This window comes from Maylandia zebra, linkage group LG5, assembly GCF_041146795.1.
Source record: "Maylandia zebra isolate NMK-2024a linkage group LG5, Mzebra_GT3a, whole genome shotgun sequence".
In the NCBI taxonomy this organism is placed as follows: domain Eukaryota; kingdom Metazoa; phylum Chordata; class Actinopteri; order Cichliformes; family Cichlidae; genus Maylandia; species Maylandia zebra.
Genome location: NC_135171.1, coordinates 26,829,927 through 26,848,458, shown reverse-complemented (window position 1 = coordinate 26,848,458; position 18,532 = coordinate 26,829,927). Strand labels below are relative to the sequence as shown.

Here is an 18,532-nt window from a genome sequence, read left to right as displayed (position 1 = left end):
CTTTAATGTCCCTGTCTGTTTGATTTAACATACATTTGACGTTATACATTTGTATAATGTATAATTTATGCAATTCATTTCTAAATTAAACACCTCAGTTTTCCTTCAAAATGAATGGTTAGAATACTTTTAGTATACTTTCTAGTCATGCCTGTTTAAAGTAAAATAAATCATCTGTTCTTTTGAACTGTTTAAAACGTTCGTGTTAATATGAAGGTTTTAGTTGTTGAGAAACCTATCATGATAAATGGAAAGAATATGTAATTCAAGTTCTGGCTGTAATGCAAGACATGAGCATGTGGTCCCCTGTCCCCTGGAAGCACGTGGATTAGGATGAGCTGGTGCTGCCAGGCGCTCTTGGCTGAACCTCGTGCCACATGCGCCTTTCTCATCTACATGTGCTTGCCTGCTCCCCACTGTCCCGTGTTTGTCGCGTGCATGCCCTGCTTTATGTCCTAGTGTCACAGGAATAGATGCTCTGGTTTTAATGATAAGAAAAAATATATAAATAGCTCCTCTTACTTGAACTTTTAACCTTGAATTGTCAAAAAAGAGAGAAAGAAATCAGCTAATCTTTAACCCTCCCACTTGTTCAAACATTTCAAATGTCAGATAAATATAGTAGCTCAAAATGAGACTTTTCAGTTTTTGTCACTTCGTTGCTGAAAACAAAACTCATTTGGAATCTATATAAAGTCTAAGAGTTATTGAAATTATGTTAAAGCAAGTTTTAAATTGATACCTTTTTAGAACCAGCCCGCATTTCAACAGGTTTTAGAGCTAAATTTCCACGTAGGCGGGGTAATTTCTTTGGAAAGAAAATGACCAAATTCACAGGTCGAATGGTTTTAGGAGTGAACGTCACAAATTTTCACGGGACACAAATATACGCTTAAAAAACTCAGGCTTCTGGATCAGTGACAAGCTCTGCTCTTTAAAATTATCTTATATGTGTTAGTATAAAGAAATAATTTGGCTTTAGTTTACTTTTGTGTTTTATGGGAACATTTAAGTGGAAATCACTGGCAAATATTTTCTGTATTTGTCAAAGTTCTATACTGAGATGTGTCCCAGCTGTAGCAGCTGTGACATTTTCCTAATATCTCCTACAATTTTCAGAAACTTTTTCATGTGTCTATTAACTTTTTGTACTCTGAAAAAAGATTCTGAATGTAGAAAAATATGTGGAGCTGGTTTGACTTGTGATATTTCTTTGAAAACAACTTTTTTAAAATTTAAATTTGATATGTATTTGCTAAGATATGCTGCAAAGTGCCTCATATCTATCATATCTCCTTTTCACAATAATAAAGAATTCTCTGGTTTAGCAAAGCCACACTTCTGATAAAATTTGTATACAAATCTGTTTTTAACATTTGAGCCAAATTTTATAAACTTTGTGGTAATTTGAGTCCTTTTACTTCTGTAACTAGTAATTATGTGGTACTATGTTGTCTTTTCAGTCCATAGTTTGGTAAATCCATTAGGATGTACGGTGCCATCTATAAAAGTCATGCTCCTGTCCCCCCACCTCTGTACTTCAGTGTTGAGACAATATGGTAGTCCTGGCGAGCTTTGTGCCAAACATCCTGATGCCAAATATATTTATGTTGGTCAAGATCACGAGGAGCTCACTGAACAATGATTATCCAGTCATCAATTATATGTTGATGTTCTACAGCTAAATTGAATCTTGCAGTTTTGTGTTGAATAGCAAACAAGCGTCAGACGCCATCCGCTGAGACTGACATTGTGCAATGTCCTTAACATTGTCCACACTGTCACAGAAACACTGACTTCCATTGATAATCCCTGTGCCAAGTCTGAAGCGCTTTCCCTTCTCATATTCACCTCTGCTGTCTGTGGTGTGATCTTAGTAGGACTACCATTGCGGCTCTGATTAGTGTTATGAATCAATTTATATTCCCAATTTCCCAAGACTTTTTATTTCCCAATTTGTCCTGCAACTGTGTTTTCACATAGTTTTAGTTGGCCACCTCTGCTCTTGTAGCCTTTTTAAAGTTTCATCAGACTTTTTATTTCCCCTGGCAGCTCTTTCCATACTTTTGAATAAAGAAATAAATGAGGAAGTTTAAATGTTCATGGGTTATTTTATAAGAGTGTTCTCAGTTGCACTCAGTTTTGTTTCAGTGATCATGCACACACGTGCACACGTGCACACTCACTTTGTTGCATGTGTTTCTACAGTAAGACCTTTATTTTCATTCCCTCTAAATGAGGTTTTTTAGTGGTCATAAGAGGAAATTGTGTACTTGTAACTTTAGAAATAATGCAATAATTTAGAGAGAATACAGCCTTGAATAATTTGACATTTAATTGAATAACCTTAACCATAATACTTTTTTATGGTTGTGGTTAGATTATGCTTTTCTTGCATTAACAGTTTTATCATTTTTTGATGAACCAAACTGAGATTTTTCTTATTTTTCATGGTACTCTATGCAGTACGGAAGAGGATTAGGGCCACTGGAAAAACAATCTGAGAAAAAAGTCAGAATTCTGACTTTTTTTTCAGAATTCAGGAAAAGAAGAAAAAAAAAAGACGTGCCCACTTTTTTCCCCCAGTGTCCCTAATCCTCTTCCGTAATGCAGCCCTGTGAAACACAGAGTAGTCTATGTTTCAGTAGATCCACCTTTAGCACCGATAACTCAAAGTAATCTTTTTCCGTTTGACTTTATCAGTCTCTTCCATTATTGGGGAGGAATTTTGGCCCACTCTTCCTCTTAATAACACTGCTTCAGTTCATTTACATTTGTAACCATTCATTTATGGGCAGAGTTGTTCAGGTCTCACAGCAGCATTTCAATCAGGTTGAGGTCTGGACTTTGACTGTGTCATTGCAACATCTTGATTCATTCTGCTGTAGATTTGCTGCTGTGCTTGGGATCATTATCCAGTTGTATGACCAAGTTGGGGCCAAGATTTTGCTGTAGGACAGATGGCCTCACATTTAGAGTACTGGCATACGGACAGCAAGGTGCCCACGACCTGTGGCAAACAGCAAGCCCAAATGATCTTGACAACTGTGTTTGGCAGCTGATATGTTGCATTGTTGCATTTTGTTCTCACCATGCATGGTGCTGTGCATTATGGTCAAGACATATATGTTGAGTTTTAGATATATAGAAGACTACAACAGAACAGTCACTGCTGTATTTAGGTATAAACATGATAAAGTCACGAGACAAAACAATAGGCTCTTGTTGTGTTTACTGTAAATTCAGTGATCCCATGCTTTGTGGTTGTTCATGAACAAACATAATGACTGTAGTTTCACTCACCGTGAGAGGCTCAACATTTTGGGCTCTACATGTTTACGTTTCTAAGTTTGATTTATTTTTGCTTGTTTGCGATTGCTTTTCGTGTGATGGCCAACACTAATCATAACTTGTATCACAAAGTGTATTTCAATTTGAAAATAGCATTCACACAACATTTTCTCCTCTGAATTTACCTCACTGGAAATAATTGCTGTCAAAGGCCAGTGTTGCAACAGGAAGTGTTTACATCAGGGGTTTTTAGGCTAGGGGATTGAGGCTACGTTAAGGGACGTGGTATCATTGAGCAAATACTGACTCACCAGATAACATGGTGCAAGGTATCAGTAATGTTAGGTATTTTTTCTTTTTAATTTAAAATCCAGATTTAGATCTTCTTCTTTTTTTAATTGATGAAAGGTATTCATAAATTTGAAGAGCTCAGTACCCGATTGTATTGTGAAGCAGCACGCAGTGTCCTCTCAAGTTTCTTTCCTAGCTTCAGTGGCATTGTATCAATGACACTCTTTAATTGTACACTATGAATAGCCACAGCAGTGATCTTCTGGCAGAGAGGACACTGTGAACACAATTGAGCTGATCTACCCTGGTCACAGCGGAAACTACTAACAACACACCATTGTCTGTCTAAGTTCTCACTGAAGTATAGAAGAGTATTTATTTCTGTTAAAAAGTCCGAGGCAAATTTTAAAGAGCTATTAATTACAGGCTTGCTAATGATAAATGACAAATACTCTGACATTCTCTTCTGACTGTAACTGTGAATACAGCATCCCCCACACTGATGCTACTGTTAAACTGTATAATTATAGTAGCCTCATAATAGCTGCTTTGGAAAGCGCTTTCTCTGTTATTTGAAGCATTTTGTTGTGAGTGATCTGGCATCTCGTTTAATCATACTCATGTTTATATTCATCATCAAGGCCACAGTGTCATTGTGTGGGGATGTCAGCAGTAGCACTAAAAATCGAGGGATCTGGAATATAAAAGACAAGAGCAAATACGGTTATAAAAAAAAGTACTCTGACTGTGGACTTTGCCTTAGTGATCCTGACTTGTTTGCTTTGCTCCATTCTGAAGTTCTGGAAAGCAGAACATGCATCGTCATATTTCATCCTCACATTTCATTATTTGCAGTTCAGTGTATGGACTGCAGAAACTTCTGAAAAAGAACAAATGAGGTCAGATCCTGTTGTCAGGCATGTTGAACGTCACTCTGTTGACTCTGAGTCATTCCTGTGCTGTACAGATGTATTCTGGATAGAAAAATTTGATAACGTCATGAACACAACATTTTGTTCCAATTTCTAAAAAAGAAAATTAGGCAAAAACAAATGACTTGTTTGTGGCTTGTAAAGTTTAGCTTTCAGTGATGTGGCACAGACAAAGGCAGCCCCACAGCATATTTCTAGGCCCTCTCTGAAAAGAAGGATTGTATATAAGGGTTTCTTCAGGTCCACCCTTTTCAAGTTTAACAAACTTGCAGAGATGTATATAAGGATATTTTTCACATGGACTAATCAAAAGTCTATGAACTTTTAGAGAAAGCTTGTGTTTCCACAAGCATTAAAAAGTAGCTGATTGTCTACAACAGGCTGGCTGAAACCACATGTCTTGAGGGCCATTAAGCATGTTAAGTGTACATTGTCTTTATGAAATGGTTTATCCAAAACAAATAAGGCCTCTTGTCTGATATGTTATCTGACTCATGTTCTTTCCACCTCTGCCCTAGATATTCAAGTCACTCATAAGAACTGCTTTAATCGAACGCATACACCAAACAGAGCTTGAATTATGGAGCCTTCTCAATCAGAGATGAACATATTATCAAACGGGAAAAGTCATGACCTCGGCGATGATGTGGGTGTGCCATTGAAAACAATGCTAGATGAGGATCAGTGAGTATTCTTTCCTTATGAATGGCTGCCTTTGTTTAATACAGCTTGAAGCAAGTATTTTTTACGCTTTCCTTTTCGTCTTTCTCTAGTTATACTTGTGTGAAAGCCACAATCTCATAAATCCAATTAACCAATATTCTTTTAAATTCAAATGTCACTGCTAAAGCTAAAAGCAGATGTTTGATTTGTTTTTGCTTACTGTTGCCACTATGATAATTCTCCATTAACATTGAAAATGATGAACAAGATAACAGATGTGGTGAACCACATAAAGTATAACTTCATAAATAATATTTGCTTTTTTAAATGCATGTTTACCTTGTTTTTGTGCTCGCCTCAACTGGTGGATCCTTATACAGAAATGGCACTCAAACAGTCAGGTATGTTTGCAGAGATTTACGTCAAGGGTTTTCAGCTACATATTTGCTCATTACGTCACCTTCAAAGCACATGATTTGCTAGAGTCTGCAGACGATGTTTGCTCACTTTCTCAGTGGTGGATGGAAATGCCATCAATTAACACCTGCAAATCTGGCCTCTAGATATGAAGAGCCTGATGATGGACTGGAGAACGAGGAATTTTTGCCCAACGAAGGCGGAAAGAAACCCATACGTTTCACAGATGTAAGTGAGAAACCCAACAATTATAGCTATATAACATAGGTAACAACGTTAGGTTTTATCTTAAATTGGCATTTAATGTATACTCTGTTTTTTATTTATTTATTTATATTGCATTTACAGCTTGAAGGAAAGACGTCTTTTGGCATGTCGGTCTTCAACTTGGGCAATGCTATTATGGGTAGTGGAATCCTGGGTTTAGCTTATGCCATGGCCAACACTGGGATACTCCTTTTTTGGTGAGTAAATGAGTTTTAAAACAAATATTGTCTTAAACATTCCTTTTGGAGGAGGATACTTGTTCACCTTTTATCATTAATTAGATTGATACAATCATTATTTCAAGCCTCGTACAATAGCTTTTACTGTATGGGGACAGTCTATTCTTGCACTGTCAAAAGAAAAGACTATATCTATCAGCATATAGAAAGTTCTGTAGCAGGTAGTTTCAGTGCCTCCCTTATGGATGGATCTACATATTTTACACTGGATGTCTTTTCTGGCACAATTCTCCCATTAATACTCCCAAATGGGAGCAGACTGGCTTGTGACCTCTTGAGGCTGGTTTTGTAACCCCTACTGGTCTCAACACAGGGATCTTTTGTATATTAAGGAAATGTGTTAACCAGTACACTATGGAGCTAGCATATGGAAAACTATTTTGAGACTAATTCTTAGAACTACGTTCTCATGGCAGTGCCAAGAAACCAGTGAAGACCTCAGGAAATATCTTCACCTAGGAAAGGAATTCTCACATGGATGTAGGGAATCACAGAGATCTTGGTATAAGGAGTCATCCTAAGCGATGCTGTCTGGCCCCACATTTATATTGAACAAACAAATGTATGACAGCTTCCCACCTGTCAGCAAAAAAAACAATTAGTCTTTTTCCAACAATTTTCTGACCTCAAGATTTGCTATTCTACTGATATGCAGTGATTAAAATGAAAGGAGGTAAACTAAGTTGTACTTCTCAAAGTAATCTGCCTTTTCAGTGCATTTATAAATAGTACTGATTTATTATATGTCTTAATGTCTTGCAACACATTATATGCCAAGATTGGTTCACTTTTATTTATTGCCTCTCTTAGGCCCCAAGCCTCCTTGCCACATAGGCCATAGAAAGGCCACAGCTCAGAATAACTGAACCGCCAGACCCCATAGAGGCATCCATACAGACAGCTGCTGTTAGACCATGACCCAGGTTTTCCTAGTCATATAGTTTATGTTTAAGTAGCTGTTTAAGTGAGACTGGAGCAGAAAATGGCCTCAGCGTCTGGTGAAAGCAGGAAGTCAGTTTAGTTTATACAGAGTAGCTCTTGTACTGAAGGAACCTATAGCCTTATGGAATCTTCCTATTAGTACTTGCATTAGAACTGTATAGTGTATGATTAGCACAAATATAGTTAGAATGTAATATTACATCAAGCCAAATTTAACACATACAGAAGAAAAAAGGAATAAATAAGTACAGCAAAATAAGTATGTTTATAGATGTCTGTATTATAACCACATTAATGCTAGAACAGGTGAAACATCTATCCAGACTGAAAAAATACTACTGAAAATACATGATACTGCAAGGTTTATAGATCTGGCTGGAATAAGTATTTTAAACAGTTGCAATTAAAGTTGATATAAACACTTCACATATAAAGGCTAATTTACATCATGAAAAGCTGACAGATGTAACACTGCCTGTGTAGCTGGATTTAAGAAATAAGTGCTTAATCCTTCGGGATTCTGAAAGTTCAAGTTTTTAAAACATGTTTATTGCCATCTTGTGCCAGTAGAGAACGTGACATCATGTGGTAGGTTTTTTTGCGGTCAATAGACTTACATTAGTTTATGTTAGCTAACAAAACTAATAACTCAGGAGAAAATAAGGACATCCATCCACCCAGTCGCTTCCGCCTATCCTTTTCAGGGTCGCGGGGGGTGCTGGAGCCTAAAATAAGAACAGTAAAATAAAATGAAATATAAAAAACATCAGTTTTTCACTTTTGTCCTGCCCTTGGCTATATCAATGAGTTTTATGTTAAAAGTGAGGTAATGCTGTCCAGCTGTCACTCTCTGTCTCTAAAGCAGTAAGTGGTTCTTCATTGTTTGGTTAGCTGCACTCAAACTGGAAAATCCACCTGTTAGCCATAATGCTTGGATTTGTAAAGCACTTTATGAATGAGATTAGTATGGAGAGCGGGTTTGAGACAGGTGACAGGTGGTTTACCGAAATAAAAAACCTGGAGTCAGAAACGGATTTTTTCTTGTGTGGTCATATGTACTGTGCGCCACAATCAGCTGATGCAGTCAGTGCTAATTTATGACCACAAAATATCATGAATCAAAAAACAAATTTCAGGATAATAGTGGTATAGAAAATAACGAGTGTGTGACTTTTGTTTTTTGTCACAGGTTTCTTCTGACTGCGGTAGCAGCTCTGTCATCCTACTCTATTCATCTGCTGCTCAAATCCTCAGGCATTGTGGGTAAGCATTGTGTCATTTCTCAGTGTTTTGAAAAGAAATGGTACAATTACATGTTGTAAAGTTCTCACATCGAAAATCCCCTGGAGATTGCTATTGTGGTTGCCATTAGAAAAGGACAGCTTATAAAGTTAAAAAGATCAAAAACCGCTTAATGTCAAAGAGTGCTTGACTGAAAAAAAGGTTATGTGAAAAAAACTTTATCAACAAATAAAGTATTCATAATTTAAATGTATTTTTAAAAGTCAATTTTGTATAGAAGGATTTGATTTTCAGTCATCGCGACTTGTGTAATGCCCTGTCTCATTAAATAAAGACATTTTGTTTTGTTTTTTTATTCTGTAATTTGAGGTTTCGCTGAGTTAAAATTGTCTAGGCAAATTTTAAAACTAGAAAAAAAGTCATGTCAGCGTACTCTCTATTTATCTAAGTTGTGCAGTCATTTGTCAACCCCTCTGAAAGCGTCTCGTTGTGTTCCTTGGACAGAGATCATAGCAAATATAACTAAATTTGTGATTGTTTGTAATCTGCTTACAGGAATCCGAGCTTATGAACAGCTGGGGTACAGGGCCTTTGGCAATCTTGGAAAAATAGCTGCTGGCACAGCAATCACCCTGCAAAATATTGGAGGTGAGGAGACAGTGTAGGTTTGGAACATGTTCGCTCATGTGTTCTTCCACTGGCCTGAAGCTATAAACTGATTTCACTTCAATTCAATTCTGTTATATGCTTATTGCACCAAATCACTTCAAGGTGCCTTATACTGTACGGTAAAGACCCTATAACTATAGTCAAATAAGCCATTAGTATTACTTTGGCTTTTGGTCCTATTTATAAGTTTGGGATATGATAGAGTATTAACAATGAAGTAGCTGCTTATAAGTAGCTGTATTCCTTGTGATTTTGACATTAAAAAGATTTGCTCTTCTTACTGACCAGAAAGTTGTTGAGACAAACTAGGTCATACCTTCTTCCTTAAGCATGAACTACTCAACCCAGCTTCTTAAGAAAAAAGCCACAGTTTACCCTGTTGATTTCAGAATTATTAAAATCACTAAAGAAAGCTACTTTTTTTGCTGCTCCCTTGTCATAAGGGGTAGTGTGTGTAAATCACAACACCATTTTTGAAAAGAAAATAATCATAATCAGTCATCAGTATGAGTTATATATTTTTTTAAATAAATTCTAACACAGATTTCAACCATTTCTAAGCAAAGAAGCAGCCACAGTTAATGTAGTCACTTGAGTTAGGCCTATAGCTTCTCAGGCTGGTTTAGATTGTACCTTTTAAAAAGAACATATTCAGAAATCAGTAAGTTTTTATGATCTCTGGCGTTCCACAATGCTCCATCATTGGTCCTTTGTTGTTAGAAAAAAACCCATGTCTGCAGTTACTTGAAAATGGAGCTGCTTGATTACTAACAGACTCAAAAAGATAATGCTGCTTTCCTTTCTTCACTAACGATTAGCTTTGGTACTGATTGTAAGATTACATTTGATGATTACATTTAAAGCATTTCATGGCCTACAACAAAAAAACATTTCATCAAGTGAAACTGAAGCAGTCAGTCCTGTGAGTGTCATCGGGCAACAGTGGCGTTTCCTAAGACCAGAGTCAAGACATGAAAATTATCTGTGAAAGTCACCTTAGATTATCACAGTCATTGATGTTTTTTTGTTTTGTTTTTTTCACTCTTTCTTTAAACTTAACTTTAAAAATGTTCTCAAATGCATTTTTCAGCTCTATCTTGTACTTAATTATTTATTGTAGGAGAGCTTGATTATATGTTTTAGTGTGATGTGATTTAATGTGATTTTAATGTGCCTCGCAAAACTTCTTAAGCTCTAAATTAGTCCATAATTGAGATAAACCCATACTGATTTCATAACTAGTTTGCTGCTACTACGTGGTAAGATCTGGTACGATCTGTATCCAGATAACTGAAAAGGGGAAAATATGTTAATGCAAGCTGTAAACGCATAAGCATGTCACTGTGATCAGTCATACCACTCACTACCACTAACTTCACCTGCTTCTTCTAACCAAAACAGTTGCAGATATTACTCATAGGTATAACAATTGCACTGTAAAGAAGCTACATAGCATAATTGTCATTGGAAAACTGACCTTATTTTTCAACAAATACACATTTTTGCTTGAAAGGTAACAGAGTCTATCGTCCCAGCTCAGCTAAGTTATAATCTTAAACCTGTTTCAAAGCAATAAAGTTTTGGTGCCAACGATAAATACTGAAAGTAGTAAAAATTTGTAAAACATCCAATTTCCCAAAAGTACAAAGGACGCGACCACAGTGTCCACAGTAGTAGCGACGGCTGTGTCACCTATGTAAACATGATGTGGTAAGTGTACTTGTGTCATGGTTTTTCTGATGTCTGTTTGGTTAGCGTGTGTACTTGCACTGTGGTTTACTTCACCACATGTTACATTTCCCCTGTCTTGTCTTGTTACAGCTATGTCCAGCTACCTTTACATTGTTAAATCCGAGTTACCGCTGGTCATCCAAGCTTTCCTGAAGGTTGAGCCCAACAGCGAGTGAGTCTTGTCATTTATGTCCTTTTCAGTACATGAGCACATGAGTCTTGCCTGTTGTTGACCCAGAGCAGAGACACTGTGTGCAGGGTCATGGGGCCTGGCCCAGTTTGCAGCATTTACTGAGTCAGTTGGTTTGGGGGTGTAATGAGAATGGGAGCCTGGAATTGGCTGAACAACAGGAAGGACATGAAGGAAGGGCATCTGATACTAAAGCACACAACATCAATCCTCACTACTGTCAGCTTGTAGAGGCAAGCACTGTCCACGTCAGAGTTATGCCAGAGACACGGTCTGCATAAGGCCACGGAGGACTGAAGTAGATTCCAGCTGTCTGTTTAAATCTAAAAAAACCTTGTGCTCAAAATGGATTGCAGCTATAATACTTATGTGCTGCAGCCTAGACGGTCTGAGGGCAGATATTCAATAGCTCAAGATACTCAACAGAATACTTTATTCAGTTCAATTTAGTTTTATTTATATAATGCCAACTAGCAGGATTACACATGTCAGGGCATAATGTGCAGACCTTCTGAGTTAAATGGGCTTGACACAAGATTTTCATCTAAGCATGGGGCTTGTTCCAATTGTTGCTCGTTTGTGTATTTTAGTGGAATTTTCCTCTTGCTTGGATAGACTCCAGCCGCCCCATGACCTTGTATTCAATAAGCAGAAGGGAATGAATGATGCATGGACTCATAATTACATAATTGTTCAAGTCGTAGGTGCTTCAAATATTTAAAGTCATAAAAAAAGACCTTCGGTTGTAAGGGGTCTTGCAACACATAGTGTGGCAATCCAGAATCCTGACCTCAACATTATTAAGTCTTAAGATTAAGATTAAAACCAACTGAGACAACCTAAACCAGGGGTAGGCAACCTTTCTGATGGTGAGTGCCATCTAAAATTTCCTCAGAAGTCAGTGTGCCATATGATTGCATTAGCAATAAATTTAATAACACTCTATATTAACAGCTACACAATATATAGAACCACTTTATAGAATGATATTAGTTTGCAGATGTTGGCAGGTATCAGCGAATAGTTATCAGCTGTTTTGAAACAAAAACTTTTTATCCATAACAAGAACTCCATAACAGCAAATGAACTGTACAACAGAAAATGCAAATGCTATTTATGGTCTCCTCACAACAATGATAACAAAAATAAACTAAGCCAATATGGCATGTCTGTTAATACAGAGACACACATGTTAGTGTGATCTCTGGCCTCCCACTCAGAGACAGAGGTCTCCGAGTGTCCAGCATTCAGACGGCTACCCGAGGACACTCATGTGAGAGAAAATCTGTTCACACAGATATGTAGAGCCAAATACTGTCAATAAGGCCTCTGCAATGTTCTGAAGACAGTTAAACTTGTCAGGTAGTGATGTCCAGCAGGTGAAAATGCAAGCTCCATGAACACGCACAGCTGTGGATTCCAGCTGCTTCGATGTTGCATTAACTGGCATTAACTCAGCCAGCTAATGCGAGACAAATCTAGCTGCTCATTAAAGATTTCTGGTTTGATCAGAAAATAAAACATTGGTCCATACACCTGAAAGTCCCAAAAACGCATTGTGAATTCTGTCTCGAGTCTACGGATGCATTCGTGTATTTCCCTGGTGCTGATGCTGAGTGGAAAGCTCCTGAAGCTTTTGAAGTGTCGGAATGTGGAAAGGTAACAACGTCCCTCTCACAGTTATTTTTAGCCAATTACAAGTTGAATCTGGTAGTTGGGGTTGTTAGCTAAGATACTATCATTAAGAAGTGGCACAACTAATGTATCTATGTGAGTTGATTTCCGATGTGCATCGTTGACGTGGCCATTTATTTTTTAATGCACCTTCTCAGATTAATTCACTGCGTGTCGTGCCCAGGGCTGGATTGGGACAAAAAACACAGGCATTTTGACTAGAGACCGGCCCACCAGGTATTAAAGCTATAAAGACTTTGAATGAAAGCAAACACTGTGGTGACAGTGATGTACAGTCTTGTTGGTATATGTATGATTTCTATACATTTTACATCAGATAAAAACTTTGGTTGTAAGCTTCAGATAATTATTTAATAGCAGCCCGACATTTTAAAAGAGAATAAGAAAGTATTTCTTTGTGCCCCCCTTTCCCTGTTAATGCCCAACCTGGCCCTCCTGCCAAAACTTTGCCAGATCCACCCCTGCACAGTTACCAGCTGTCAGCTACATAAAAAAAAGAATCCTGGTGTTATTTGTCTCTCAGAAACAGTTCATAACTTCCCTTCAACTCATTCATGTCACCTAAAAGTTAAACCTGTTTCTCCATCACAGCTCTGATGATTCAGTAAGGACATCTCCTGGTTTCATCTTCATGTTTCCCTCTCATCACATAACCAAACCATATCATGACCAGCAGGTTTACAGCTGTGGCTCCAGCAAACATCAGCTGATACTAGAAATTAATATTAAATAAATTCTAACAACAGCTGATCAAGCTTAAACGTGCTGCTGTTGTTTAGCGCGACATCCGCTGGTTTCCTCTTTCTGGCGCAAAGTGGGAGATAAACAAACAAGAGAGAAAAGCCGATCAGCTGATCATTGATCAGTTTCATGATTAAAATAGCAACAGGAGAGGGAGGGGGAGAGAATGAGAGAAGAAGAGGCAACTCCAGCTTTGTGTCTTTTTCCATCCTAGCTGAAGTCCAGGACAAACTGCGTCCCTTCTCAGCTCAACACCAAACGCGTAATATTTTCTCTGAATACGGGACGATTCCGTCTTTTTACGGGAAGGTTGGCAACTCTACTAACTAACCTTATGAATAAAATAAAGTTCAACATCAGTAACATCATAACACCCACCCAGCTGTATAGAAACTCCGTCATGCTAGCTAGTACGGAGTACGGGTTATTGTAACTGACTGTAAAAAGTCAGCACAACGAAAATAAACTAAACTTGGTTTATATCTGACCCAGATAGACTGCAGGTCATAACTTCTTAGCTGAAGTTCAGTTCACCTGACACTCGGACCGGCGGCTGCCTCGGGTCTCTCCTCCTGCCTCCCCTTCCCTCATCCACCTGCTGGCCTCCACCACTTGTTAATTTTACTGAATCTGTGGAAGCTCCGCCATAGCCACCTCCAAACAACTGAGTTATTTTTACACACTGGCCAGCATCTGGCCAATCCACCACCACATTGTTTATACCGTTACAAAAAAAAAGATAATCGGGCCACCGAGCAAATGCCTAGTACGCCCGATGGCCAGTCCAGCTATGGCCGTGCCATCAGTTAACCCTTAGGGTTGCTGACCCCTGACCTAAACCCACATGACAACAGCAGTTCTCTCGTAGTTCTCAACCTACTTGCCACCTACGTTAAACGCTTATAGCCAAATGAAATAGATGTATTGAGCTCTGTAACTGCTCTACATGTCTTGCACACACACACACACACACACATAAATGACAGCAGCAGGTGGTGTAAAATGGGGTGCCAAATTCTGAGGCTGAGGATAGGTCAGCTCAGGGCCAGCCTTTTAGCAACGGAGGCACACTGTGTTCATGTCCACTCGATGAACCTTGTTGTCCAAATTCATGGCGTCACAGCAACTAAGAGGAATGAGGGGTGTGTAGTGGGTCTGCAGTTTTATTTATGACTAGTGGCTCTTGAATTAGAAAGCTATCGTGTGGTGGAGAGACAGCCAAGTGCCTTTCACTCTGCCTGAGTTTAAGTAGTTTGTGCCAGTGCTAAAGTAGATCTGAATTGGTTGGTGTTGTTTTATGTAGGGTATGGGAAAGTTTTTTTTGGCAAAATATAAAGGGTCCAGTGATGTCCATCATGTTCAAATGCAGAGAGGCTGAGACATTTGGAAACAGTAGCTACTTTGTTGATTTTTTCTGTCTGCCATTCGGTTCTATAAAAAAATCTGTTAATCCAACCTAGGGTTGTCACTCTATGAGAACAGTGAAAGTTAAATCAAAAACTAATTTTGAGGGAGAGAAAACCAAAACTGTTTGTATTGTCACTATTGTCACTGCTAATGCAACTTTGGAAGCTAAATGTTAAAATACTGCTAGTCAGACTAACACAGTCTACTTCCAAAGACTTCATTTGACTGAACTTGGATTTGAACTCTAGACTTGACTGGACAGAACTTGTCCCAAGTGCAAGTGCACCTGCATGTGAAAGCTGCTCTCATTTGACCTACCGCCTAAAAGGCCAAAGAAGACATGACCTATGATTTGTGCAACTTCCCCTGCTTTTAAGTGACTCGCCCAAATTCGCATGCACACATGCATACACAAATAAACACTGGTAGTGTCATAGATCACACTGTGTTCCAGCATGTAGGACTGTGGCAGACAGCCGATCCTACTCATTGTGTTTCTTGCAGGGTTAAGAATAACAGGCTTAGCAGTGAGAAACAGGCTTTAGGGGACAAAGACTTTCCTATGCACAGGATTTAAGAGACAGTTGACTTTAAACTGCATGTTTGTGTGGTACCATTTGGCTCTACAGCTCCTGATGTTTTAAGTTTAGACAGGTAAAATGACTATAAACATGCTGTTTCACCACATTCATTTATTTATATTCACTTAGCAGATGCCAGGTAGATAAAGCGCTAAAGTTCACAGAATAACTCGCTGTATGGATACGGTAAGTATAAAAAAGGCACTGTAAAGTGCTTAGATAGATTAGTCCCACTGGAAAAAAGTCATATAGATGCCACTGCATTCCATTTAGTATAACTGATGATTTGAGTAGTGATTAAAGACAAATAAATGTTTTTAAAACTTAAATATATTATGTCCATCCTTTATTATACAGCTGGATCACAGTGTCAAATCGATAAAAGCTATATCATAAAAGAAGTCAGACTCTCTGCAGCATCTCTAACTGCACCCTAACACCTGACAACTGAGTGTCAGCATTTATACAGAAGTTATTAGACCACCTGTCATAAAACAATAAAACACAAATATTTCAGTAATCTGTGCAAAACGTATTTAAAACTCAAATTTAGAGCTGTTCTTTGGGCAAATAACAAAAGGAAATAATGTTTTTATACCCAAATTTGAGCAGGCGCAGTTGATTGGTAGGTAAATAACTGTATTTCGGTATCTTGATAAAATATAAGAATGTCTTTTACTATTTTTTCTGCTTTTTCTGAAAAATAGTAAATTTGAAAAATTGATGATAACAACAGTAAATTTTTTTTATAATTAAACTTAAAAAAAAAAACAACCCATAAATAATGATTTTGATAATTACTTGTACTGTTATTTAGTCAATTGGAGAATAAACCTTCGCAGGTTTGCACCCTCTGAACCTGCACAGGATGTGTCAACAACAACAACAGGTTATGACACAGGTTACAGTGTAGGTTATGGCGTGGATTACAAGATAGTTTACAGTGTAGGTTATGGCGTGGGTTACAAGATAGTTTACAGTGCAGGGTTTGCAGATATGACAGATACCACGGTGTAGATTTAACACAGAAGTACGAAGCCACTGTAACACTAACATTTGTCTACATGTCCTTAGAATAAACATATACATGTAATCTCAGCTATTGAGGTTGCACAACAGAGATATTTCTTTTTGAATGAATTTCACAAGATATTTGTTCAGAGTGAGGACATGTCTGATGATGACAAACTAGCAGAGCTGTAGAAGGAGACTGTAAATGTGAACACTAATACTTGTCTGATGTCTTTTTTTCTGTTTGAAAGAGAGGATAAAGTGTCTGACAGGGACTTTAAGCTTATACTGGTAACATTTGCTGACTTCTTCAGTCCTAAGATGTTTAGGCACCATAGTGTTTTGCTTTACTGCAACTGTGACCTGTCATATAAATAATCTGAGTTATGCAACACACTATTCTAGTACTTCTGTCGAGAGTAACATAAGCAGACACATTTTTTCCACAATCTTGCGGCCAAGGGTGTTCCCAACAGGTTACTGTTGGCCTGACAAAATGGGGTACATCAGCCATTTGGACCAACAGATTTTTAACAGCCTTGTGTCACAGATTTAGCCGCACTGACATTTTTAAAAGTACAAAAACAGCACTAACTCTATGCTACATGTACAGAATGAAGAAATATGTTACCACCACACACTCTTACCAAAATAAACTAGATTTTTCTCCAAACAGTCTGTGGTACTTGAACGGAAACTACCTGGTCATCATGGTCTCTGCCAGTATCATCCTGCCCCTTGCTTTAATGAAACAGCTTGGTGAGTATAATGTAAATATATCTTTGTTATGGGAGTACTGTTTTCCACTTCCATTTACCAAAGAAAGCTTTTAGTGTGTTGGAACATGCTATAATAATACCTTTTTACAGATATTAGAAAACTGTCACAGCTACAAATTGCTCCACAGTTTGAATAAAAGCCATATATTAAAGATAAATATGCACGTTCGAATGTACAGACACATAAACAGGCACACAATCGAACATATGGTCAGAAGCTCATTCAGACATATAAGCAAATAGTTGTAAACTATGGCCAAAAATAAAGGGATGAGGATTAAGGGAAAGCTAACCTATAAAAATGAGTTTTCAGCAGTCATTCAAAACCGTTATCAGAATCAGCTAACATGTGATCTAATGCATACATCAGACAGTGATGATGTTTTTTCTCCCTACAGTTGCCCTGCTGTTAAAAAAGAAAACAAAAACAAAAACATCCTCTTTTGAATCAGACCACTAAGGCAACTTTAACCTTATTGCTGACACAATATTAAAGCGAGTGGGCAATTGCATATAGATGAATGTATAGGTGTTTTCTGTACACACAGTGACCAGAGATAAAAGATAAGCTTGAAGCAGATAAATAAGCCAAATTCACTGATCTGTGAGTCTAGCCAGACTTCCAGGACCATGTACACATCACCAGCAGGCTTAACTTTCCAATATAAATAATAGATTATTTGAATTCCCTAAGAGTAAAAAAAAAAAAAGTAATAATATAATATGTAATATACTAATAATCAATAGCTAGTGAAATAATATAAAATATTTATGTTGTCTTCACTTAAATTTACAGTTTGACTTACATTTTTTTTTATTTTTAACTTAATTAAATGTTTTTTCTGTTTAAAATGGATCTCCATGGCAGCTGGGCAAGGTTCCTGCATAACAAGTATTATGTGTTTACAGTCTGTATTAACAGTTAATGTCCTTTTATTCAGCTACTCGTTGTAACATAGCTTCTTTAAAGTAGTTTTGCTCCTTTTCATTATACTCCAGAGTAGTGGGTTTGAGTTTTGGGTTGTTTTCATGCAGTGCATTTATCTAACTCGTGCATTTGCCAGTTTGTGTTCAAGAAATATTTTCTATACTTAGAAGTTATCAGTTAAGATTATTTGAAATTAATCCAACTTATCTAATAATTTTTGAAGGCAAAGGTATGTACATTGCAGTCAAGCAATTAGTGCGTTCTTGTCCTACCCCTCACAGCGAAAACAGCGGGCTGTTCAGTTAAAAATAATTTCTCCTGACATAATCGCACTCTCAATTCCGGCATATTCTGCTCGTTAATACACAGTATAAACATGCCGTCTTTGCCCTCACAGTGCTGTGAGGTCACTCTGTACATTTTCAGGATGTTATTGCAGTAGCTTCATTTATGACAAGGAGCATCTAAAGCTAATGCAGTTAATAGTGGTTCCAAACAACACATGAATTCAGTCTG

General features: G+C 37.7%; 1 protein-coding gene across 2 annotated transcripts in view; it reads left to right on the top strand.

The window, feature by feature from the left end:
• slc38a3b (solute carrier family 38 member 3b) overlaps positions 1–18,532 on the top strand; it is a 30,382-nt gene that overhangs the window by 5,286 nt on the left and 6,564 nt on the right. The window contains exons 2-9 of one of the 2 annotated variants that reach the window (XM_012918531.5): positions 5,033–5,198; positions 5,558–5,578; positions 5,741–5,822; positions 5,943–6,058; positions 8,232–8,305; positions 8,840–8,932; positions 10,775–10,856; positions 16,986–17,068. In XM_012918531.5, the coding sequence (XP_012773985.2) occupies positions 5,095–5,198; positions 5,558–5,578; positions 5,741–5,822; positions 5,943–6,058; positions 8,232–8,305; positions 8,840–8,932; positions 10,775–10,856; positions 16,986–17,068 (655 nt within the window). In that variant the 5' untranslated portion in view covers positions 5,033–5,094. The remainder of the gene's footprint in view (positions 1–5,032; positions 5,199–5,557; positions 5,579–5,740; positions 5,823–5,942; positions 6,059–8,231; positions 8,306–8,839; positions 8,933–10,774; positions 10,857–16,985; positions 17,069–18,532) is intronic. The other variant, XM_004548706.6, reaches the window with a different exon arrangement.